Here is a 27,020-nt window from a genome sequence, read left to right as displayed (position 1 = left end):
ACCAGGTGCTCGTATTCGAGTGGAGGATTACGTATTCAAAATTTGATTACTCTAATGCAGATTCCTCATTATTAAATTTCTTTCAGATATAATACAGAGCAATAATAGTATCTGGTTGGCTTAGTTTGAAAACTGATATTCCGTTTCTGGTGATTCAACGCAAAATGGCATTTCGGGACTAATATCCCATTCGAGACTTAAAGTCCCTTTTGGGTTAAAAACTGCTGCAGCTAGAATTTTTGAAAGAATCAAATTTTTCTCAGTCTGAAATGTTGAATCTTTCCAGAAGCATTTGTTGAATATGTTTGTAACGTCACCATTTCTTTCCGGAGTACATTCATAAAATACTTTTGAATCTTTTCCAAAAAAATTCAAACTTGTCTTCTCCAGAGAAACCGCAGTTTTATTTTTAAATTCACGTGGTTTAGGCTGTTATGTAATTTGCAAAGAAGAGAGGAATTCATGCATCTTTTACGTAGTGGCGTTTTTTTTCTTTTGTTAAATGCTTTATTTGCAGCCTTCCTAAACTACATAAAATGAGAAAATTACACATCTCAAAATAGCATTCCTAATTTAAAAGTATATAAAAAAGTAGGCTTATTTTGGCTTATATATTTAACAAGCTTTATATATTTCGAGAGTGCTAAAATAAATGTCTCTTTTCTTCACAAGCAAAAACATTTTTTTCCAAACTGTATAAAAATATTTTTGCTTGCAACGAAAGGTGACCTGCATCTGATCACCCTTAAATTGATAGTTTTATTCAAAATTTGCGTCAATTAAAGTTTTTTTCTCCTAATTTAAAATTTTACATTCGCGTATTTCTGTCCCGCTTGGTGTCATAACTCATTGTGCTCATGATTTTTACTCTTGGTTTTAAACTAAAGAAGAGCAATTGTATCTTTTTATAAGTTTTATGGTACACTCTGCACAAAACAAAGGGTCAGTTCTATATGTCTCGTTCTACTAGACCGATTAACGAAATTCAATTTGCATTTCTCATGTCTCGAAAACGCGACTTAGGACGTGTATTAGATTTATAAAGCGTTGCTCTAACATAGTTACTTTGACACATAATCGAACTTTTCCTGAGATGACATACCTATTTTGTTCCCTATTTCAATTCTACGACTCAGACTACGGCCAAGTACTAAATTTTGTAACATTTGATGAGAAACGTATAGAGAAAGTTATCTTTGCGCACCTTTTTCACATTCCGCTAAGAATAATTCTTTTGACGAAATCCTTAATTTATGGTAACCTATTTTCCTTTATCTTTTTACAGTGTGCACAAGGGGAGAAAAAAGATGCAACATTCATTCTTTTCAAATAATTTCAACAAAGTGCGTAAACCACATATGGCATTATTATCGCTTATAACAGTTATGCCAAACTTCAAAACGCGCCATTATATAAATTCATGTATATTTTGGGATATTTTAACTTTAATAAAAAAAAAAAAAAAAAAAAAAAAAAAAAAAAAAAAAAAAACTAAGATTTTTTGCTGGTATGCCTAGAAATTCATCTACTTTAAGGTGATAGTAAAAATTTTATATACGTCGTAATTAAAAACGTTTTTCGAAAAAATTATACAAAATACAAATTTTAAAAGCAAATCAGAAAATAGCTGCGAATTCTATTTGGAATGAAACTAAGATTCAAATTGTGAAAGAAGGAATTTTAATAAAATAAAGTTTAATAAAAAAAGAGATATTAATAAATATGTACGAAACTGAATTAGCATGGCGCAGATAAAATTATGAGAGCTAATTGTTTCAAAATTGCTTGTGCCATTTTTATAAAACTTGGCACTCTGGAATAATTTGAGTCGTCGAATCGAAATATGGAAAATAAGAGGAACGTATTTCAGATTTTGTCCGATTTTGTGTCAGAATACCTTTGTTGAATAATTGTTATATATAGTAAACCTAATAGACATCCTAAGTCGCATTTTTAAAGCATGGAAACCATACGAGTTAAACTTCGTCAATCGGCCCAGTAGATTGGGAGATATAAAAGTGCCCTTTTTTCCCAAAGAACGAAATATGGCAAATAATAGGAATGCCATTTCAGAAAAAGTCCGATTTTGTGTCAGAATACCTTTGTTAGAATAATTGTTATATATAAACCTAACAGACCTCCTAAGTCGGGCTTTCGAAGCATGAAAAACACGAGTTAAATTTCGTCAATCGGCCCAGTAGAACGGAAGATATAAAAGTGCCTCCCCCCCTTTTTTGCGTAGCTTGTACGTAATATTGACGTAGTGGTAAATATTTTAATTCTTTGGACAATAATGGAAAAACATTATTTTAAAATATGATGGCTTATGTCAGAATTAAAGAAGCCAGAATTCGTTATCTAATTTTCATTGAAGAAAACGCATTTCTTCTACATTATATATCAGAAGTTCTCTGCTAGAGGCTATTTCATTGGCGAAATGCAATGAGCCTTTTATTTAGCTGTTAAGTATTTAGCTTTAGTTTATGAATGTAAAAAAGTACTTTTTTCACACTTTGGTATTTATCAATATTTTCTGTACAATTTTGTCCTTTAATTTACAAATAGATTTTAAAAATATACTTAATTAAAAGGTATTAAAAGTAATCGCAATCGAAATTAATATGTCTGTATTGTTTCTAGTTTGGGAAGGGAAGGTGAAATTTGAAATTTAGGAATTTTCAAAGGGGTGCATGGAGCAAAAAAGAAGGAGAACCACTGCTTTAGATTAATATTCTTTATGACACTTATAGAACGACACGAGTATGATATTAAATTTTTGTCTCTCTTATATGGAAAGCGAATTATTATTAATTAAATTTATCTAGAACGTTTTTTGCATAATATTTTATCAGAAGGATCAATTTATATGTATTGATTTATTATGTATTTGAAGCTTTATACAAAATAATAAGATAATATTTTTTCAGATAGCGTGGGAAGTAATATGATATATGTGGACGAAACAGAAGAGAAAGATGGTATGTAATAATCAAAACTGATTATTTTATCTTTAATTTCTAAGCTTACTGATTTCTCGTACCAAATACTGATATTTTTCTTACTAAAACTTAAAAGGTTTGCAACACAAAATAAAATGTTTGTTGGAACTCTATTTTTTATTCTAATGGAAAGCGTTTAAAATAGTATTTTACAATAAATCAAATTAAGCAATAATATCTCCAAAATATTTATAATGGGAATCTGATAGTTACTGATTAAAATTTTTATTGAAATTTACTCCGCAGTTCTTTTTTTAATAATATTAGACATTACTGTTTAAGATTATACCTACCTAATGAAAACTAGCATTATATTATAATGTAGGATTACACACCTTATCCTAGAAGTCTTTCCCGGGCCTTCTGTTTCCCTACATCACGAAAGCTTTCAAATCATTAATTATGAAGGCCATTAGTTATTTTGCACTAGCCACCATTTGGAAACCAGGCTTATTGTGAAAGCAATTTTTGAGTTTGTGGAGGCCTGTGACAAGGGCTTCAAAAATGAAGGGGCAGGAATCACGACTCTCTGTAATTCATTAGAGACCAGATAAGGAGATCCCAGAAATGATTTTGCATTATTTCCGCATGTCAGATATTTTCCAATATACCAAAAGGAGTTGAGTAGTTTAGGGTGATTTATGTTTAAAGTAAGGTTAGATAATTAAATTATTTATGTTGCTGTCATGTAGTTTAATATTGAATAATGTTACAAAAATAGTACTTTTCCATTAAAGAAACACCAACCAACTGTAACAGTTGGGTATGTTTACATACACACACTGTTGGGCGACAAATGGTGACTCTTAAACGTAGAAGAGCCTCCAGCGGCCGAACGGTAAAGTCGCTGAACACTGGTAGTTCGGTCTGAGGTTCGAATCCCGCGAACGGGCTGGCTGCATGGGCGTTTTCGTGGTTTTCCCTATGTGTAACGTGTATACGAGCCAGTTTCCCTTAGAAAGTCCTCCACGAAAGGCATCCCTACCCTTAGGCAGATAGCCCCAGTGTGCTTTGCCATAATTAAATACACCACACCACCACCTTAAACGTAGAAGTCCCAAAAATACAAACAAATAAAACATTTTAAATCTCATTACTTTCTGTTAAGAATTTTAATTTCTCCTTTTTATAATTTCTTCTTTTTTAATTACCAGAATAGCTGATCAGTTTTCTGCCCTTATCCCCAATTACAAGACTAGCTAATTAAGGAAGTTTTTTTGATGCATAGTTATTTGAATACTTATTTTTAAATATTAAATTTAAGAAAAAAATTACCTTTGCGTAATACTAAAAGTAATTTTTAATGATAATCAAACCTTATTTGATATAATAAGATAATTAACAATCAAGAAAAATATATTTTATTATTGTTTTGTTTTACTGATGACATTTGTTAAAACGACCTCTCGCATCTAACGGAAAAAGAGTGTTATAATGTGTGGCCATTATAGCAAAAATTGCTTTAATGCGCACTTATGGACTCCGTGTGCATCGACCGTACTAATATTTCTAGGTTACTTGTCTTAGAAGCAATATGCACAAATGCACAGATATTCCCTTTTAAAATTAGAGGAAATTAAAAGATTCATCATTCAATTGTTTAGATAAATATTCTAAGTTTTCCTAAAAAGTAAAAAATACCTAACAAATGTTTTTTTAAAAGCGAATAATTCTTGTTTACATAGTACTTTAATAGTTTTAGAAACTTATAGAGTATCGTTATTTTTGGTAACATAAACTATTAGAACTCTACCTAAGACGTAAAGCGAATTGTCGCTATGTCTCTGTTACCACAGACTGGAGAAAAGACCCTTTGATTTAACTGAGACAAGGATTAGCAGAAGGTATTGCTTGTGCTTACAGAAGCAGCCAGCATTTATGGCGTAATTTAAAAGTAACTAATTCAAATTTAACGAAGTAAAATGTACCTTAGTCCAAAGGCTACACATAGAGAAAACGTGCATCGACCTAATACCGGCTTGACAAGCCTAATGGAGAGAATAATGCAGCATCGCTGGGAAACTGCTCTCTCGAAAATCAACAAGCAAACGTGACCGTCAGCAGGCAGACCACACTATTCGACTATTTAAAACCTTCCTTTAAATACTATCTCTTTCTACCTCATCTGCATATGCGCGAAGTAGAAATTAGCATCCTAGGAAAATGGAAAGCGAAAAAGGCAGAAAAGCCAATTAACATAAAATAACTGGTTAATAAAAGTAAAGGAATATTCTACAATCTTTCCATATGTGGTATAGCTCAGAAGAAATCAGCGTAGTTCCTTTAGTTTGGGTGATTTTTGTGAAGATTTAGAGTACTTCATTTAATAATTTATTAACCCCATTGTTAATACTAAGCTGAAATTTTGTATTCTTACATTTAAGAAAAATTAATAACAAATGTTCTCAGAAAGAAATGTAAGTTTTATAAATATAATGAAAACTTTTCAATTTAATTTTTCTATTAATTATGATCGTAAAATATTTCAGAGAGATTAAAATTTCTTGGGATTTTTCTTGAGTAAAATTTACTTACTGTTTAGACTAGGGGTTCCAAAACTTTTCTGAGTTGCGGCGCCTTTCTTCAACTGAATATTTTCTGGGGCACCCTAACCTAAGTAAAAGTATGACTAATCATGTGTAAGAAATAAAAATAATAAAACTCATCTATCTTCATTATTAAACATTTATTTTACTACTTTTTCATTTTATTAACATTAAATTAATAATCAGTCTAATAGATGAGCCTGCAAATCACTGCACATTTTCTTAAATCGTGGAGATAAACTGGACACGTCCATCCTCATTTCCTTTTCCACGTTAATTGTTTGCTCTATACATGCGTTTTATTACAGCGACTGCCAGAAACGAAGCTTCGCGCAAATACGACGTTGAAAATTCAATTACAATCCACTGAACCTTATCACTTAGAATTGGATATTCATCTTTTATTGAAATCCAAATTCTTTCAATTCCATATAGCAAATTTTGCTTTCTAACTGTTGTCGCAGTATAACTCGGTAAGATTCTCTTCCACAAAACGGAGCACTGGTATTAAATTGATCTTGAATCCATGCAAACCTATCCAAATTTTTATTTTGAAAATATGTCCCAAACTGAACAGTTACCTGTGATACGCGCCCTTCAGACATGGCTTTTATATCTTGAGAAAGATCAAGTTCATTTGACGTTAAGATTTGCCGGAATATTAAAAAATAATTTTTGCCTGTATTTTCATTTAACTGTCTTCTCCATAGTTTAACATTTTTTAAATAAAAGCTGATATCTTTTCCATAATTTAAGATTTTGTTTTATAAAAACTTATATTTTTTCCGTTGACTTCAAAAGACGTATACCTTTCCCATGCAGAGATAGATTAAGAGAATTCAACTTTTCAGAAATGTCGCATAAATAAGCCACTTTTATGAAAACATCGGCATAAGCAAAGTCTTTTGCATCTTTGTGTCCTTCCTCTTTGCCGAAATTTAAAGGTACGTGATAAAACATTACCACAGGAAAGCCACACTGCTGTAATACAACAAAGATGAGTGTTCGGCTGCCATATTCTTACACACGTTTTTTAAAAAGAAAACTTAGCTTTCAATAGACGAGATTTTATAAAATTTACCACATTCACCGTACGTTCTAATACCAGATGATTCAATGCAAGACTCACAAGCTTTGACGTAAGCGCCTCTCTGTGAGAAATGCAATGTATTCACAGTGCATATTCACATGCACTGTGAATACATTGCATATAGTAATTATTTGCTTCGAATAAATGCATGTAATCTCTCAGAGCAGCCAGACATGGAACCTGCATTCTGTGTTATTAAACAAAGGCTTTTTTAAAAAAAGCTTCCCAGCAGACTCACCAACCACGATGTTCACCATATCTACAGCATCGAATAGAATAAGTTCTTCCGCGATGATATGAGGCTTCTTACATTTCGCGATTCTGTAAGCTACCTTGTAAGATAAAGAGTTGTTTGTTATTGATGCATTCGTGCGGTTTAAGAAATGTTATTGTTCTTTCAGTTCTTTTAACTTCCTGGCAAAAATTCCTAGAGGTTTGCCAATCATGTTGGGGTGATTAACTTTTAAAATGGCACTTCATTTATCTTGGGAGCATGCACTGCGCTGTGAAAACATTCATATACAATACACATAGTGGTTTCTCTTCAAAATTCATTTCTGTTGGCGTAAAACCAAACTCTAAATAAGCGTCGATATTTTTGTTTCTTGACAGTCTTGCCACTAGTTGAAGACATATTTTCTTTATCTTCACTTCTTTTTCGCTTACGATTATTACTGTTCCAGAATAGGTTCCATCGTCAAAGAAAGGACAGCAAAAGATCACTAGATTATTTATTTTACAACAAACAACAGGTTATATAACATTAGCTGTACTAACATGAACTAATTTATATCGCAGGTTAATTTATATGAAGCGGCCTAATTTTTAATTAGATGTACATTTAATTTCATTTTAATGTTATACAAGCTTTCAAGTTCAGATTGTTGACAAAAATGGAGAATATCCGGAGAAATAATAAATGATATTGCACAAATGAAACTAGCTAGATGCAAGTTTTAATAAGTTTTAATATTTTTTATGTTATTTATATACAATGACTTTTATCATAAATTTGATGAGTCACATCCTAGAGTCATTAGGTTTGCCGAAGCAGGAAATATGAAAACTCAACGATGGCTTAGCCGGGATTCGAACTCCGGACTTTTCGTTTACCGGTTGGATGTGCTTTATAATTACACCACATCAGGCATGCGGGAAGGAAGAAGAAAATTTTTTACACGATTCGTCAGCCACAGTATTGCATTAATTACCAAAAAATTAGAGCTGATGGAAAGAAGCAAGTTAGAGAACTGGAGGAATTAAATAGAAGGGGAAGAAAATATATCTTTTATGAAAACATTATGTGGTCCAAAAACTTTGTAAACTTTGTTTATGAAATTTCAGGTAAAAATGTATGTTCTAAGGTTAAAAAACACACGTTTTATGTTTAAAAGATGCCCATATTTTATTTATTTATTTATTAGCCCAAAAGGGGCCCAAATGGCCTGTTGGTCTCGAAGGAGGATTTTGCGTTGAAACACTATAAACGGCGTATCGTTTTTTTAACTGTTGCCACCAAATATTATCGCCCTGTATTATATTTAAAGAAATTAAATAATGAAGAATCTACATAATTCTATGAATGTTTTCGCACTGTGAAAAAACGAAGGTATATAGAGACATCAAATTTTGAATAACATAGCCTCAACACGAACTTGTGCACCTAGAAACACGAGTTTTGAATTTGAAATTTGTTTCATTATCTGTTTCATATTTTGTAAAACTTAACGAATTTTTGATTAAAAATTTCAACGATTTGAAGCAAGCAGTGACAATAGTGTACGGAATAACCTATTTTTATGTCCAGCGCGCCAAACTGCCTAACGTAAATTCAAAAGATATGCTGTTTTTAAATGACGAGTAACTTTGCTGTTGAACTGAATTTTATGTGGTGTAAGTGAGAAAATCGTGATATTTAATAAATAAAGTTAACACACGAACTGTTAATAATAAAAAAAATCATTTTTGGTTGTCATCTTACTAAGAAAACTGAACACTGATACAGTGAACCGAGAAAACAGTGAAAAAAATTATAACAATGTATGCAACACTTTTAACAATGCATGGGGAATTCTATATTTTGTTAGATTTAATAAAAATTTTATGATTTTGCCGTTGAACTGTAAATGGAGCAAGTGGGAAGAAAATTTTGCTTAATAATGGAGCTAAAAGGCAAAACAAATGGGTCAGCAGAAATGAGTGCAACAGCAGACTAAGTAGACTGCGAGCTCAGCGAGAGCGTAAAAACATTTAAGCAACTCTTTTGGGCGAACGTTAAAATCTGAAATCTTTTAGGTTTATTAGTATTATTATTATTAAAATTTTTGAATAATTCATATTTGTGAGCTAATTATTGTTTACTATTAACATCTTTCCTTTTTGTATGCTTATCTGTTATGCTATCTCTCTAATAGTCTGTAACTTAACCAGCAATTTCTTAAAAATAGTAAATAATAATAATTATAATACAGAAGAATGAGATTGGCGAAATGTCATATAAAATCTTCTATTCTAGATTTTTCTCTTTAACCCTATATTTTGCGTCTTCGATCCATTTCTAATGAAAGGAAAATCTCACAAAATTCCGTTCCCCCAATGTACCAAAGCTGGATTAAAAACCAATATCTGCTAGGAAATCCGTAAATAGGTTACAGTGTTCGTTGTTGACCTGAAAAACACAGACAGAGAAGACAAAGAACTTTATAATTTCTTTTGAAAAAAAATGTTTGATACTATTTCACCTTGGAAATCTACAAGCATGTCCTTGTATTGCTTAATAATTAACCCAGCGCTCATTCGAATTATCAGCAATGAAAAACTCTTGATTTTGTTTTCCATTTCATTTGTGTGTGTGTGTGGGGGGGAAGTACTGTAAATCATGGGGAATCGGGTCCGAGAAGTAATTTTTGCATAAAGCTGTATTTACGTTACTGGGGAGATGATCCAGTTACGAGTGAACATTGACATCTAATCTGCCGTATATTACAGTGTATAAGCGCGTCCTTTTAATAATACAAATAATTAAGATCGAAACTTTCGGGTGCGGTTATACGCCGATATAAAAGTGATAGACTTAAAAATAAGGATAAGATGATCATACAAAAATTATATTTCTACATGTACCTAAATGCTGTTTATTTAAAAGAAATGACATAGCTTACTAACTTAAAAATTTTTAATTATCGTGTAACGTGAACAATTCGTCATATTTGTCTTCCGTCGTATCTTCAGACACGTCATCGAATTCTGTTCCATCTTCACCATCACTTTTGTTCTAATCTGTAAATAAATAATCATCTTCCATTCCCTTTAGATTGTTAGATATAGTACATTTTTAATGCCTTTTAATTTTATCCAGTTTAATTTCCTTCTGTGCTTCTATTATCCATTCACACAAATTATTTCTAGACTGGCATGACGCATTTGATTTCCTTCTGTAAATGCTTTTTTAAATTTTAACATCCACGTATTTCACTGCCGTTTTAAATGTTTATTGATACACACATCTAAATCCTGAACTAATGGTATTAATCCGTCTGGAATAACAGCAATGTCTGCATTACACTCTTTCAACAATTTCTTCATATGATCCATTAGAGGGGATCTGAATATGTTCCAAACTAAAAGACTAACTGGATTCGTTAAGGCAGCAGGACGCTTTTCCCAAACATTTCTTTCCTAGTCCTACACGTTTTCGCCTATACATCTTTTGAAATAATTTTTGCATAAAGGCCCACAAGCTGTACTTAACATGAATGAAAGCATCGTCTGGGAAATTACATTTTGGCCCGGATTTCTTTGAAAATAACAGATGGTTTTAATTTTTTTACTGTCCGCTAAATGGGAAAGCACTACGGTGAGATGAGATTTTTCATGACCTGTTATTTTATGTAAACCGTTTTTGTGCCTTTCACACCATCACACACATATCTTTCATTTTATCCCATGTCAATTCAGTGTACCATTGTTCGAAACACTGAAATATTTTTTTAATAGATGGATTCAAAAAATAAGAGCATCGCACATGTATCTTTCATGTTTCTTCATACAGGAAAGGGTGCGCATTATACGGCGAATATACCTAAAAATTAGAAATTGTAGTTTGAAACCATAGGTGCGCGTTATACACTGGAGTATACGATAAGTACAGCAAAATGGTGACATAGATGCATAGAATATTAAATACTTGACAGGAACCGTGAGCGGGAAATTTCTTTACGTGGGATTCATGTTCTTTCGTGAATAGAAAGAAACTGACGATGAGCCGCGTTTACGGTTAGCGGTCGACGTGCTAACAATAACTGCAATACGTGCTAGCACGAGATCGGCAACGGAGTCTACGATTGTTGGGAGAAGGAGGAAACGGATATTTGCAAGGAATAGGGTGACTAAAAAGTTATGTTCGCGAAAAAGATTTTGGTAAGTGGAAGGCATGCTTCTAGTTATACCGCAATAAGCTGACAGAAGAGCAGAAAGCAAAAAGGATGAAAATACGTTACATTTAATTATCTAGGCAAACAAATAGCATTCAAAAATTGAAAGCAAATTTGCAATAAAAATATATCATGGCAAATCCGAAATGTTTTTTCATCAGCTTTCATAAATGCAGAAAGTTTCACTGTTTTGGGAAAAATGTATATTCCCTGATAACGTTTTTGATAAATTATAATTTGACACTTGTAATATTTATACAAAAAAGTGGTTGTTTTGTTTCTATATATATATATATATATATATATATATATCCTATCATTTTTAAATAAAAAGCACAACTTTGCAAGAAACTGATTTCTTGTTCCCATTTCTATGTTTATTACACATTTTCTAAACAGGTAGATGAATAAGTATATCATCAGTGAATTGTCGTAACATAAAAATCGTATCATCTAAACTGAACAAACTTAACAAAGAGAGCTGCCCTTTAAAATGGCTGCTATTTTGCAGCGTTTTAATCCTTATTTAAGTTATTTAATATTTGCATATAAGGATAATGCACTAATGATTTGATTGAGGCAATTAAAATGTTTTAATTTTATTTTAAAGAATTAAAGAATTATAAACTTTGAATTTAGAATAATAGAAAAGTGCTAAGTATGAAACGCATTATTTATCGTAACCTATACTTTATGTATATTGTTCTATGGTTTCATACGTAGAATTGAAAAGCTTATTCACACATTTAAATTCGCTTGAGGACTGTGTATTTAACACTGGATTCCATCATTCTACGAAATGAATCTTCATAAAGGACTTCCGATACCTTCTAGTTGTCAGAAGTCTTAAATTACCTATAATATTTCGCGATTCTATTCAACGAAAACCATATTTCTCATGAAATACGCAGTAAGAGGTTGCCTGATACTGCTATGTTCAACTTTTGGCTTAGATCAAGTGCTTTTGGCAACAGCCTTTATGAAAGAAGTTCTACTGATGTCATATCTTCGTTGAATGACGTCATGGTGCTATCCAGACATCTAAGAATTTTTACGCCTTTGGTTACTCGTCTGGCACCGAGCTACTGTTTGCTGGCAAATGACATCTTCGTGGGCCGACCTTTACTAGCAAGAAACGCGATAGTGTCTTAGACATTTTATTTATTTATTTTTAAATGTAGACGGTTGGAGTTATCAATTGATCAACATCTCAGAATCAGTGTTTTTGTTGACAGAAGTGTGAAACTGATCAGTATACTAATATATCAGCTGTTTTAAAGGTGATTAGAAATAAATGCCTTTTTACAAGAGCGCATTTGCGAACTCAGTTTAATCTCAGATGTTTTGTAGGTGGTGAAAGCTATGGGATATAAAATAAAGCTTTCTGATAAGAATTACTTCGGATAAATCTCCTAACAATATTTAATTTGGAACCAGGGATGAATTTAAAATTCTGAAAAGGCTTTATTATGTATTTAATTTCCACATGTGATATGCAAATTTAATAATTATCTTAATCGTTTAAATTAAATGTATATCCTCAAACATAAGGAATTCAAATAAGTAATTCGTATAACAAAAAAAGGAGTGTTACAAGACTACATACTTAATAATATGCGCACATTCATAATTTTTCGCAATTTTTAATTACGCATTTTTTTTGAATTCATTATGGCACCATATACAGTTTTGTTTAAGTGTAAGAAAGTTTTCCCATTTGGTCGATTATGTCAGAAAATGATGGTTAAGTTTAATGACTTTTAGTATATATATATATATATGTTTATATAACACAAAAGGAAAACAAATGCATAATCTAACAGCCACGGACCTACATATGAACCTACATAAGTCTCCTGAGTGGAGGAAGATCCAAAATAAAGACGACAAAATAGAACAGAAAAAGACTCTTAACAGTCGTACAGCTTTCACAAAGTGACTTCTTACTGAAATATGAAATAGGTAGTGAATGAAGAGAGTGGGTGAGTGAGAAATGAGTGCGGCTCTAGAAACTTCACCATGGATCGCACAGGTAGCGCCCCAGCACACTAATTATCTTTAGAATTAAACCCACTATGGGGGCCGTTAGTTCAAATTGCTGAGTTTGAATGGAAGAGGTGATAGGATATTGTTGGGAGCCAAAATCCTTCACTCATGCCTTACTATCACGTTGCGAATTGGAGGGGATATTATTTCTGAATTCTGTCGCAAGTACAGTGCATAATTATTGGATACATTGCCTTTGATTGTGCTTGCATTGTCTTCTCCCAAATAAGAGACCAGGTCACTTGACTGTATTGAGATTTTCATTGTTTGCCATATAGGCAGTATTATTTCATATATTGAGATTTTCTTGAGTTTTATTATTCTTATTCATATATATATATATAAAACTTACACATCTAATTTGATTCCAGTCTCTTTTCTTTATATTTTTACGCCTTTGGTTACTCGACTGGCACCGAGTTACTGTTTGCTGGCAAATGACATCCTCGCGAGTCGACATTTCCCTAGCGAGAAATATATTATATGCACTATTATAGACAATCTCTTTGTTATAATATGTAAATATTTGAACATGCTGCATTATTTGCTGGCATTTTCCAGTTTAGGTTTTTTCACATATATGCTTAATTCGGCTACACTTTTAGTCATCTCTTTTGTACACAATAGCACTGATGTTTATACGTACTTACTTGAAAATTATTAACCTTTACAGAGCATCATAATAGTGATTGCGTTCCATTAATTTGTATACATATTATCTTTGATTTGGATATATAATGGGAATTTTATGAAGTGTCGCATTTATTTTCCATGCGTACAGTATTACTCGATACATTACCTTTCTTTTCCAATAGGCACCTTATGACTCCTAGGGCAGTCGATTCCACTATTGCAACATTTTTAAGATTATGTAGGTTTCTGTGAATGGTAAAGCGAGTTGATAATACCCTCTCGAAAGCGCGTCAGGTATATTACTTAAAGTTTAGATTTGGAGGCTCGTCAGTCCCTCCGTTTAACATCCTGCAGAAAACCATCCACCTGATTAGCCTCCAGTGGTCGAGTGTTATCATTCTTAGAACTAAGGGATAGCTACACCCATGAAAATGTGAACATATGACTGTAAAATGTCTTTCCTCCTTTGTAGTAGACACAGAACTTGGGTGAATGATAAGAAGTTCTATGCATCAGTGCAGCATAATGCCTGCCCAGGCCATCAAACCTTGCTGCCATAATGGTCCCTTCCTCACATGTTAGGGAGCAGATAGCGGGTTCCTCAGTTCTCTCCGTGGTTCTAGTATAGAAAAGGGTGCCGTTTGATATGGAGCTAAAATACAGACGCTGCTACCGGTTCCAGAATCGAATATATTTCCCCGAAGTTATGGCAGCCATTTTAGTGTTACGTACCTATGTTTTTTTAAGTTTAATCTGATTGGAACTACTTAGTTTAGTGATCGAGGGCTACGTGATTTGTAGTACATGTATTACATACTGCAAATCACGTATTTTGAATTATTGGAATTTTAATTGCCGTTAATTGACCTTTGATTTTCGTTTGCTGGATTTGTTTTCATTGATCGTTTTTCCGTCACTTTCACGAAGAAGTATGTCTGGCAAGATAAATACTAAGTTTTTCTCTATGATTTAGAATGAAATAGAGAAATATAAGAAAATTATAACTGGTGTATGAATGAAAGTTTCATTAGCTCTCGCTATGAATGTCAACTTTCTACAAAAGATATGTATCCTGTCGAGGTTAAGGATTAATCAGATGTCTATGAGTGAATTTGTCATGAGAAAGGTGCTCGAAACTGGCGCTCATACCAACACCACTGAGGGCATGTGGAGCCAAATTAAGCGCGAATTTCGCAAGCTGGGTCTCCGTCAGTTGTTGGATGATAGTCGTTGTATTTTGTATTATATCAACCTTGTCTTACTAGATCGAGATTTATAAGTTCCTGTAATTTTGAAAGCTTTCCTTCCTCTGAATTGCTATTTTGTAACTGAAACTATATGATACTGTTTCGTTTTTTAACATGTGAGGGTACTAAAATTTACACATTTTTGGATGCTGATTTTCAATAGGTTATAATAATTTCGACTTTTCTTTATTATATGTTTATGATGTTTTAGAATATTTAATATTTTTCTTTTAAAAATATTATTAATTTTAATTAATATTTAATATTTTTCTTTTATTCTGACTAGCCTAAAAATGCACACTTTAGGAAATGTAAATGTTGTGCACAATCAGATGCCAAATTTAGTTATTATATACATATGTAGGATAAAAAATATATAGATATACATTCTGACGCAAATTAGCAATAGTCTCTTAAAGCTTAATTTTAATTTGGTCATTTTCCTTCTCTACTCTAAAAACAGTATAATATTTTCCTGCTCCGCGTCATTTTTAAATCAATCTAAACATATGACTTGCATAACGCTGATGACGTAGCAAATTCGGAACTTAAACCTTTTCTCTTAATAACCTTCCGTATTAAAATAACTATGCACTTTGCTTCTCCTTCTCTCGCCGTTAAGACTTTGTTACGCTGTATTATTCGTGTCGCGAAACAGTATCAAAAATCGAAGGGCTTTAGAACAGGTACGATTAATATGGCAAGTATTTTTGGCCTCAAAATGTCAACCTGAAATAATAAAAAAAAAGAATATTTAATCTACCTCAACCGCCAAATTTGCTGTTTATTATGGATCAACATCTAAATATCAACGCAATCAACATTTTTACATCATTACTCTACCCTATTACATATGTATATATTGTTACGAAATGTACAGGCGCGGTAAGATGGCTTCACAACAAAGCAGTTTTAGGATTGCCATAAAATGGCAAAGGAAGGCAGGGTTGCCGCATTTGGCGAGAAATCGCCCATTTGGCAACAAAATTGGCGGTATGCCAGCGACAGATGGAGAATTTTCTGGAACGAATTCTTACCGGTTTAGCCCAGAATGTTCTCGAACACAAGCCGAGAGCTATACAAAGCCGAGAGAACACAAGCCGAGAGCTATACTGGTCCGCACCGCAAAAATGGGTGTGCTTCGTCTAGAGTGCGAGTAAATGTTTCTCATCTAGTTAGTATCGAATTGGTATCTCGCCTAGCGAGTCAATCCCTGCTGAGTCGATCGAGTTGGCAGCCGGGCAGCGAGTGCCGAGTGGGTCGTCGAGTTCATCGAAGGAGTCTCTTAGTGTATCGCGGTTAGTGCATCGGCGAGAGAGCGTGTTGAGCTCCGGAAACGGCTGAACCGAAGAGTCGGGAGCCGTGCTCTGTGTGCCGTCGAGTGCATCACGAGTTGTAGCGTGGAGAGTCTCGAGAGTATGTGGAGTTCCGAGAACGACCGAGCAGAGTCGGGAGCTGTACTCTGGTGCTTTGCAGTGAAGCTATCTCCACCGTTATAGCCTGATAACCTGAAGGCTGTGTCGCTGATTGTGTCAACGTGTTTATAGTAGTTCTTCGACGACTGTATGTGACTTTGGAGCTGTCCTGATTAGTACTGGTTAAATAAAGTGTGTTTCGATACTTCATGTCCAAATCTACGAACCCCGTACGAACGTGAAGGAAGAAAATAACGTAACAACTGGTGTCAGAAGAATAAAAAAACGTAACAATATTCTGTATATATATATGTGTGTGTGGATATGTTAAAGAGTATTATTTTTTTTAGTACACTTTTATGATATGCTATTAAATGTCACTTATTCGTAAAACTCCATTCTTTTAAGACCATACGCTAAAATCCCCAACTTTTTTTAGTTCACTGGAAGACATGTGTTGCCTTTAATCAAATCATAATGGAAAAGAAAAGAAATAAAAAAAGAGTATTTCATTAAATTTCAAAATGTGGTTTCAGCTTTCCTTTAGTTTTCGTACCTGAATAATGTTTGCCATTTATTAAGTAAAAACATAGAATCGTTTTCTGCTTGTCTGAGAGGAAAATAATATTTGCATGCCTTTCCAAAACATTCTGAAAAACTAATTAATGTGTTTATCATAAACATTGATTTTTGAAAACGGGTAGAATAAATGTCTTAATTCATAGTTTGTAATATGAAATCAAATAACTTTGTAATACTCATTCATTAACTCATACTCTGTAATACTCATACATATAAGCACTTTAATACTCATACACTTATTAACACCTTCATCTCATGTATTGTGTTTCATGCTTTGATTTTCATGTGACAGAATTCATCATGCAAGAAACTTAAAAAATGAATACAGATTGATGACTGAACACAGCAAAAATTATCCGATAAAAAGAAAAGTTAAACTGTCGTTTAAGGCATCGGTATTTAAAGCTTGTTTTTTTCTTGCGTTTAAGTCAAGTTTAAAAAAGAATGTAATGAGCCATAATAAAGAGCCAGGTATTTTAAAGGTCTGCTTCGTCACTTATAAATAACTATTTGTATGTCAAAAATGTAACTGGGTGCATTTTGGTATGTGTGCGGTATTATTTTGAGTTCTATACTATACTGAATGATAAAAATGTAAGTTCAGTATCAGAGTTGAACAATGCATAGTTTGGTTCCCGGAGGCGAAATGGGTTGGCTGCTTAGGCATTCCTTTTTGCTTCTTATATATTTAACATTTTTGTAAATCATTTGTTTGGAAATTATACTATGAATTATACTTTAAGGTATATACTGATGGATAGGAGATTTCGACATGATAGATTAATTACTCAATATGTTACGATGTGAAGTGAATATCTTTGTGCTTTTCACCTCTAGATAGTTAAAACCATAAACATGTTAAAAGGGGTAGTTTTCGAATCGTGTTTTAGTGCTTCCAATTTGCATATATGTAATTGTTGGTTGTGGAGGGTGTTGCTAGAGAAAGAACGTTCTGTTTTACTTAAAGGCGGAATATAACCCTCATAACTCTGAGTAAAAGTGCGGGATGACCTATTTCTTTCATATTCTTCGAGTTTCTGGCTTTAATTACTTGTTTTAATGAAAATACGTTGCTTTGTTTTCTTTTGTTCAATGTTCGAAAGCTATGTTTGTCCGATGTATTTGTAGTTTCAATTCTATTTGTATTTGATAAATAGTAAATAGCGGGAAATATGTGTAAAACTATCAAATTTGACAGTAGAAGTATATTTTGCCTGTATCTCCATATTTAAAGACAGTTACCGTTCATGTTTGATATCGAGTTACTGTCTTTAAATTTGCCTTTGTACAAAGATGTACTAAAATTGAAGTAAGGTTATATTATTTATACGGTACTACCACAATACGAGTGGATAACAAATCCAAAGAACTTGAAAACGTAACGAATACGAGCGCTATTACAGTTACACAAATATCATGCTGTATATATAACTTGACAGTTTTTTAAGATATATAAACATAGTAAAATTTAGTTTATAAGTTAAATATAACTTTACATAATGTTAAATTATAACTTTACATAATGTTGTTAAATAATATTTAATAAGTATCTGCAATCAGCATATATTAAGGAAATACACTGTCTTTGGATAACTAGTTCATTATTGTGTAGTTGGAGAGCTACTCTGAACCGTGATATCCGTCACCCCATGCTTGAGTGTGTAGTTTATGCTATTTCAACTGCTATTTGACACAGTTCCTCTTGACTTAAGCGAGCATCATTCGTACATTAAACGGTAGTGATTCTAGTCCTGAAAGCATCCCAAATACGTGAAGTGTTGCTACGGAGACGCCAAAATATTCAGTCATACTTGTCAGTCATACTTGGGTTTCTCTTTACTTGCGTTGGAAACATGAATGGTCCTGAATCGGAACAGGGAGCTTACTCAAGCTATGTTCAAGAAGGTGTGAAGTAGACAACACAAGCAGGAAGGGTATACGAAACCCTTTATTTTCAATACTTTACAGGTTATTTCCGAACTTCGGAATACAGAGACCCTTGTGGTCTGAACGTAAGAATATAAAAACTACTAACTAAAACTTTAACTAAAAGCTAACTTTGAATTAATATACAAATGCCTAGCACTAACTGGCCTTTATTTAAAAAAGGTACGTATGTAGTACGCCGAGCTGCTAAAACTACGATACGTTTGCAACTATCAAGAGGTCTAAACCTCTGGCCTTCAAGGCAACCAGCAACAGAGTGAAAACTCGTAAAACTACAGTGGCAAGCGGCTTGCTTCCTAAAACTCCTTCTCACTCTCTCTTGGCAAAAGGCCACAACTTAAGTACTTGGCGGTAGCAAGACAATTTGTATAAACAAGTTAAAGCATTTCATTCTGGCCGGAAGTAGAAAATAAGAAGTGATAGTACAGATTTAAAATAAAATAAACGTTAGTAAAACTTAGGATCCTTACATACTTTATGAGGTATTTTCTTCCATCTTTCCGCATGCCTTCATGGTGTAATTAGAAACATTCTCAACGCGTATTCGAGAGGTCCAAGGTTCGAATCCCAGCGAGGGCACTCCGCATTTTTCACGTTTCCTGCTTCAAAATAACGTAATGTCTGAAGAAGTGGTCCTCGAACTAAGAGGCTGGTGAACGATAATTCGTCACCACCAGGATTTTACGACTAGTTCTCCTAATTCCAGCCGCCTTTTAAAACCGGTAGCATATAAGGTATTTTCTCCCTTCTATTTCCATGCTTTCGTGGTGTAATTAGAAGCATATTTGACGGGTATTCGAGAGGTCTAGGGTTTGAATCCTGGCGAGGGCGTTGCACATTTTTATGCTCCTGCTTCATAATAACTTATTGACTTACAACTTGTCAGTGATACAACTTGTCAGTTTTTATTCTTTTTCTAGCTTGCTACTTCTGATGAAATCATTCAGATGTAGTTTGCGTTCCGCAGTCTTATCAGCAGTGCATAACGATCACTATGTAGTGACATCAGGTTATTTCGAAGCAGAAGAGATGAAAAATAAGCAATGCCCTCGTCGGGACTCGAACCACGGGCCTCTCGATTTCACGTCGATCGTGCTGACCACTACACTACGAAGGCATGCTAAGAAGGCGAGAGAAATACTTTATATACTCCCCCTTTTAAACCGCCAAATCTTGCTAGTCAAGAATCCTCATTTACCACCTTTTAGTTCGGGCGCCACTGTAGAGACATTAGTTTTATTTCGAAGCAGGAGAAATGAAAAATGAGCAATGCTCTCGTCAGGACTCGAACCTCGGACCTCTCGAATACGTGTAGAGCGTGCGGACCACTACACCACGAAGGCATGCTAAGAAGGAGGGAGAAATAAATTATAACTTGAATGTCTGTAGAAATGAGTCCACTATATCTTGTGTCTTACATTCAACGCGGATGGCGCTTGTGCTTTCTGCTGACGAGACTAGACACCTGATGCTAGGCTTCTAGCTTGAATATCTGATTATCTTATCTATCTGATTCCACCAACGTTCTGTCAGGCTTTTATCCGGCTGCTGCCACCAGTATTTAGGATGTTCTGTTACTTTCGCTCCTTCATTAATATAACACGCTTTTATATTGTGATATTTAAAGTCTTGAGTCGCGTTTTTTGGCATAAAAAAATTTTTAGAAATTAAACTTGACCAGACACGTGACTGCATTTCTTATAGCCACCGTATTAATATTATCAAATACAAGAATTTTATCTTGCTTAAAATATTCATGATGAAAAATGTTTTATTAACGAAATTCACTGCGACACATTTACTTGTAAATTACAGAAAGTATGTATATATTCTAAAATGTATTTCAATTATAGCAAGCAAATGCGGTGGAGATATTTATGACAAAAAATTCAAAAAATGACCTCGGCAAGGAAAACATTGAACACTGACAGATAGACCCGTGTTCAGATTCTGGTGAAGACGCTGGCATAACTTTCACTAGATATTCCTCATTTAGTTTTTAGCAATAGAGAATTAAAAGCATATCAAAATTTGTATTGAATGTAAGTTGTAATGCACAAAATAAAGTTTAATGCACAAATGCATATTATTGCAGCAGTTTGTTTTATAAAAATTTTACCATGCAAATTTTCAATTGCTATTACATCCAACAAGTCGTCCTTCATCTGTAACAAACAGTGCATAACTATTCTATCTGTAATTATTATATCAATTAGCAGCTATAAACCCTTTCTGGACTTTTAATTATGAATTAATTGTTAAATCACATGCTGCAATATACTGTTACTGTATTTTACTACATACGTATATAATCTCTTGCTTAAGGAATTTTACGAGACGCTATATGTTCTTAATGAAATTTCAGATACTCCACAAAACACCACAAAACAGGCGAAATAGTTTATATTAGATAAAATATTTTACTCTGTTTCCTTGGCATGCTCTATGGGTTTATTTGTAACAATTTTTATCTCAATTTGAGTACCAGTTTTGGATGCAGTTCCAGTTTTGTATTCAAGGAGTAGTCTCCGTTAAAATCTTACACTATAGCTAAAATTAACTTCTTTCATTGGCTTGCTATCTTCTCGATTTAGGCTCATTATTCAAGATGATGGCATCTTGAAAATGTCTGGCGCTGTCATACTACTTTTATACATAGTAATAATCTTTTATGAAAGAGAGCAACTTTGGAACACTGAATAATATTCTTTTGCTCCTGGATTCTAACCAGCAGGATTTTCTTGATGGCAAAAGTATATGGGTGACACCTTAAGTGCACTTGGAAGGTGCAGAAGATCGTTTGGCAATCGTTTTGGCTACGTCTTATGATTTTGCCTAAACATGTTAGGCGTTGCATCATTTCTAAAGCTCAGCTTAGTAGACATTTATATGATCACATTTTAAGAATTCTGGAAGACAACTCAAATATTGATAAAGAAATAAAATTTTAAAAAAATCTGAAAGATTTCAGATTTTGACATTCGCCCAAAAGGGCTTGTTAAGGTTTTTTATGCTTTTCTGAACTTGCAGTCTACCAGTCTTCTGTTACACTCACTCCTACTAACCCATTTTTTGTCTTTTAGCTTTATTATTAAGCATTAGTTTCTTCGCACTTACACCATATACAATCCAAGAGAAAACTACAAAAATTTTAAAAGCGGTGTACGTTTAGAATTCCCGATTCAACGTTAAGTGTTGACATACATTTTTCTGTCCTTTTTATCCAATTTTTTCTCTCTCCATCGTATATCAGTGTTCAGTTTTCTTACTAAGATGGCGTCACAAAACTTTTTTTGTCTTTTTATTATTAACGTTTTACGTGTTTATTTTATTTATTAAATATGAAGTTTTTGGCGCTTACGCCACATAAAATTCGATTGAACGGTAAAATCACAAAATATTTAAAAACAAGATATGTTTAGAATTTCTGATAGACAGTCTCGCGCGCTGAAGATAGAAAGGTTCTCTTTTTCTTATAGTGTTGTCAGTATTCGCTTTTGAAATCGTTAAATTTGTTAATGAAAAATTCGTTAAAGTTTTGCAAAATTTGAAATAGATAATAAAACAAATTCGAATTTCAGAATTCGGGCTTCTAAGTGCCCATGTCCGTTTGAAAGACTACGTTATTGAAAGTTTTATGGCTGTAGGTACCATTGTTTTTCCACAGTTCGAGAAGCATTCATGTATTCACGTAGATTCTTCATTATTTAGTTTCTTTAAATATAATAAATGACGATAATATTTGATGGCAATAGTTTGAGAAGTGAATAGAAGCAAAATGCTGTTTTGAAATCTGGCTAACCCCCTTTCTGGGCTAAAATGTGGTCGTGATTTTAATCCTTTCTGCATAATGGTCCATATTTTCATTCAAACCGAAAAAATGGTAGGACATTTTGTGATGTTTCCGTGCATGTTAGGACAAAAATGGACCTCTTCTAATAAGCTACTAATACTGAAATGAAGTATGTTCTAAATAAATCGTTATATATGAAAACATTCAGACTTAAAATTAAAATGTAGATCATGCAAAGAGTTCGATTTGCAAATTTTGAAAGATAATTAATTTGCAAAGTAAAAGTTGTTTTCTGAAGTTACGGAATAAAAGGTATAAGGTATTTTCTCCCTCTTATCTGCATGCTTCATGGTGTAACGGTAGCACACTCGGCCCGTATTCGAGGGCATTGCTCAGTTTTCATGTCTCCTTCTTCAAAATAACGTAATATATCTAGAAAGATAACTAAAATTTAAAACACGAACTCAAATATTATCTAAACTTGATTAAAAGACAAGAATCAATTATAAATTTATTTTTATGCGTATTTTTTAAGAATTGTAAATTTCCATTCTGAGAATTAATACTGTATGTGAAAAGACAGTAGATATTGATAGACTTAGCTTATGAGTGCAGTAGAATACGAATATATATTACTGCAGCCTTTAAGGGACCCTAAACTACCGATTGCATTCTATCGTAATTAGACTGAAATACACTGAAGTGCCACTAAATTAGGGATAGCTAGTCAATAACAAGCTGGGCCTCCTCTAGCCTTTATAATGGCTGCAAAACGACGAAGCATAGATTAGAATAAGTTTCTGGAAGTATTCTACGAGAATGGCTTGCCAAACATCGGATAGAGCTGTCTATAATTTTAGAAGAGTCGCTAGTGTTGTGTGATGAGGTTTCAAACCTTTCTCCAAAACGTTCGAAAGATGCTCAGTAGAATTTAAGTCAGGGCTCTTAAGTAGCCAATTTATGACAGAGACGTTAGAAGAACGCTCATCCAGCCAGGCAGTAGCCAACCATGAACTGTGAGAGCTGCAGTTATCTTGCTGGGATATTTCATTTCAGTTTAAATATTGGTACAAGTACCAAAGATCACAAACACCGCCAAGAGAAAACATCCCAGACCATGATCAAGTCACCATGGCCTTGTACAGTTCCAATCTGCCATACAGGGCCCATGGCTTTATGAGTCTGACGCCATATTCTCAGCCTTCCATCGGTATTAATTATTCGGAATCGAGACTCATCACTCCTTGCTATTCAAGTCCACTAGAATCTATTCTCTGTATTCTCTTGCCCAGGCAAGAAGGGCAGCTTGATGGCATGCATTCAGCAAAGATACTCTCGTGGGTCTAGGGCTTCCGAAACCCTTATGATAAAGCGAGCGTTGCACTATCCTTTTACTGATTGCACGACTGTCCCCCTGATTCATCTGGGTGGTAATTTGAGCTTATGTTTGGCTTCGTTGACTATGTACAATACGGCTGAGCCGTCTCACACCACGCTTGTTCTAGGTTAATTGTCCTTTGCAATTTGCCCGATTGGCTAGTTCATTTTCCCACCATCTGTGTATTCTCGGTATACTCTTGACACTGTCGGCCTTGAAAATCCTAGCCTGCTGAGGATTTTGGAAATTGAATGGCCCATGCGACGAGTGCCTACTATCTGTTCGAAATTGAATCTATCTAAATCAGAAGTTTTACCCATACTGGCAATTGAAACGTCTGATTAACAACAACCATAGTACTAGCTGTATGTGCAGTTACACGTGTGTGCAATTACACGTACTTCCTCACGTGAGTACAGATGCCGCGTAGCGCTATAAAATTTTCATAGCCATGTCTATTCCTAATTCAGTGGCACTTCAGTTTATGCCCAGAGCATTAAGCATAAACGTAAGAAACTGTTTAGTAGTAGAGTATATGTAAATACATAAGACAGTATGCTTCAAGTTGCGTGTTTATGAAATACTTCCTAAAGGTTATATTTGTTTTTTATATGGCTTTAAAAAATTGATCATATATTGCCATAGTTTTACACAGTAACGAGCTGTATTAATATATTGTATTTGGGCTATGCTTATTTTATCACTGTAAAATTTTCTACTCAGCCTGATTACTTAGGTAACAAAGTATGTCTCAAGTTTCATTTGTATGAAACATTTCTTAAAAATTATACTTCTTTCTTGTATGTCTTTACAGAAGTTGATCATATATTATCATATATTGTCATAATATCTTGCAGTAACGAACTGTGTTCATGTACTATCTGAAGTGTAATTTGTTAAAATTTTAACCATTGTTTGCTACTGAATATTATTATTTAGGTCGTATTTTTAGACAATTTTGTTGTTTCATATGTATCCAGTAACTTCTTTAGAAAATTTTCAGGAGATTTTCAATAATATTATAATTTTAACTGACTTATGGAACTAGCTATCAGAATCAGTTAAAACTGAAGATTTCAGTGCACTAACTTAAGATACGCTGAACTTAAGATTTCGTTGCCATGATCACTTAGCCCTGAAACTTAATATTTCAATCCCGTAATCAGAAAAGGTATTGTGCCAATGAAGAGAACTTTAATCCACAAGATAATGTAAAGTCAAGTGAAAATAATGTAACAGTGGCTTTCGTACAGAATAATGATTGCGCTAGTGTGCTCAGTCAAATCATGAATTAGTTTTGAAAATGGTGTTAGCTAACGAAAGTTTTTGTAAAAGAGATGAATGATTTTCATTTATTTACCGAATCATAAAATCTCTGTAGATTTCTCTCAGTGATTCGTAATATACATGAAAATAATTGATAAATTAAATACTATAATATTATATACGAAATATGATGTGAATATATGTGATACTATAATATTATATACGAAAGTCTATTCAAACGGATATATCGTAGATGCAGGAAAGTTAAGATACTTTAGTTCAAAAAGAAATATTTTTTGAGTACCAAGCTCAGTAACGTGATAAAACGTTTTTAAACTTTTGAAGTCGTACTTACAAGATGACCTTCATATGTAGACGACAGCAACTCAGCAATTGTTCTCATAATGTTATAAGACTCTTAAGATACCGACATTAATTAATGTGATGGGACCTCCCTCTTTGTTTCTTGCTAGCAAAAAAACACTCGTTAATATTTTTGCGAGTGTAATAATAAACCTAGCGTTCGCAGCTGTTTCGAATTAGTCTAAGGGGGAGGGAAGACTTTATTTTCTTTTTTCATAGCCCTTAAAGTTTACATGCTCTGAGAATAGAACCGAAAAAATATTATTTTTAATTTTTCTTCACATAACTGTATATTGTTTTATGCGAGGTGTAAGGGGTTGAAAATTACGTGGTTTTCCTCCAAGTTCTTTGGCTCCAGTGAATATGATGTAGCAATCTATTTCGCGAACTTCAACATGTTAAGCTTCCATGCATTCTAAAGACAGTTGATGGTTCCATTTTGCATTAGATACGCTACTGTGCCTTAATAATTAAAACAGTATGTTACTTTAATATTAGATATTTATACTTTTATATATTCAGATGTGTAACAAGGTGTTACATTCTTCCCTTTCTAATAAATGCGGAAATCCAATACATGTGGTATGTACGATAAAGAAACTGTCTGTCTAAGAAATGAACGATTTTCCCAAAACGATCGCCGGGTTTTGGAAACTTAATAAAAATAGTCCTTTAAGTTAAAATGGAGGAGAATTTTCGTGACTCATTTACTTATCTTTATGCATTACGGATTACAGCTTTCCACATTAATACTTTTCAAATTTTTAGTTGTAATGAAAATTTTCAAATCTAGTATGAGAAAATATTAAACAAAATTATGATTTTAAAGCGTTAGCTACGCATTCCTTGTCTTGGATATACAGGTATTAATAATATTAACAAATCTGATGTAAACACATTGTCCGGCCTATTAAATTTTAGGCATTTTGGGCCGAATTTTACCTAAACGTATTTCCTCGAATTTCATTAGAGATATGTTTCTAATTCAATCAGGTCAGTTCTCACTTCTCGGCAGTCAAAAATACATAAAATCTAATTCTTCATTAAAAATTGTGAAATAAAAAAAAATATATATATATATATAAAACACCAGATACAGTTAAAACAGTTAAAATTAGTTCGAAAAGTTAAAGTTAGATTAGTTCGAAAGTTAGTTAGTTCGATTAGTTCGAAAATTAAATCTTTTATATGTTTGCACATTATTTTAATTATTTTAACTTTGCTTTTTTATGTACATACATGTTTGTTAAAATTTATATATATATATATATATATATATATA

At 33.3% G+C, this 27,020-nt stretch overlaps 1 protein-coding gene and 1 non-coding gene across 3 annotated transcripts in view; one reads left to right on the top strand and one right to left on the bottom strand.

Annotated features, from left to right (window-relative positions):
* The window catches only part of LOC118196108 (myosin light chain kinase, smooth muscle-like), an 88,092-nt gene that overhangs the window by 19,984 nt on the left and 41,088 nt on the right, over positions 1 to 27,020 (top strand). Inside the window, exon 2 of one of the 2 annotated variants that reach the window (XM_085816992.1) lies at positions 2,932 to 2,978. In XM_085816992.1, the coding sequence (XP_085673118.1) occupies positions 2,945 to 2,978 (34 nt within the window). In that variant the 5' untranslated portion in view covers positions 2,932 to 2,944. Of the gene's footprint in view, positions 1 to 2,927; positions 2,979 to 27,020 lie in introns of both variants that reach the window. The other variant, XM_085816991.1, reaches the window with a different exon arrangement.
* TRNAS-UGA (transfer RNA serine (anticodon UGA)) lies at positions 19,983 to 20,055 on the bottom strand. The gene has a single exon. It is a non-coding gene; the product is annotated as a tRNA-Ser (tRNA).

This window comes from Stegodyphus dumicola, chromosome 5 (assembly GCF_044657685.1).
Source record: "Stegodyphus dumicola isolate Sdum_Otavi_A_Nest chromosome 5, ASM4465768v1".
NCBI classification, from domain to species: Eukaryota; Metazoa; Arthropoda; class Arachnida; order Araneae; family Eresidae; genus Stegodyphus; species Stegodyphus dumicola.
The sequence above is the reverse complement of the archived record's forward strand: the minus strand, read 5'-3'. Positions and strand labels throughout refer to the sequence as shown.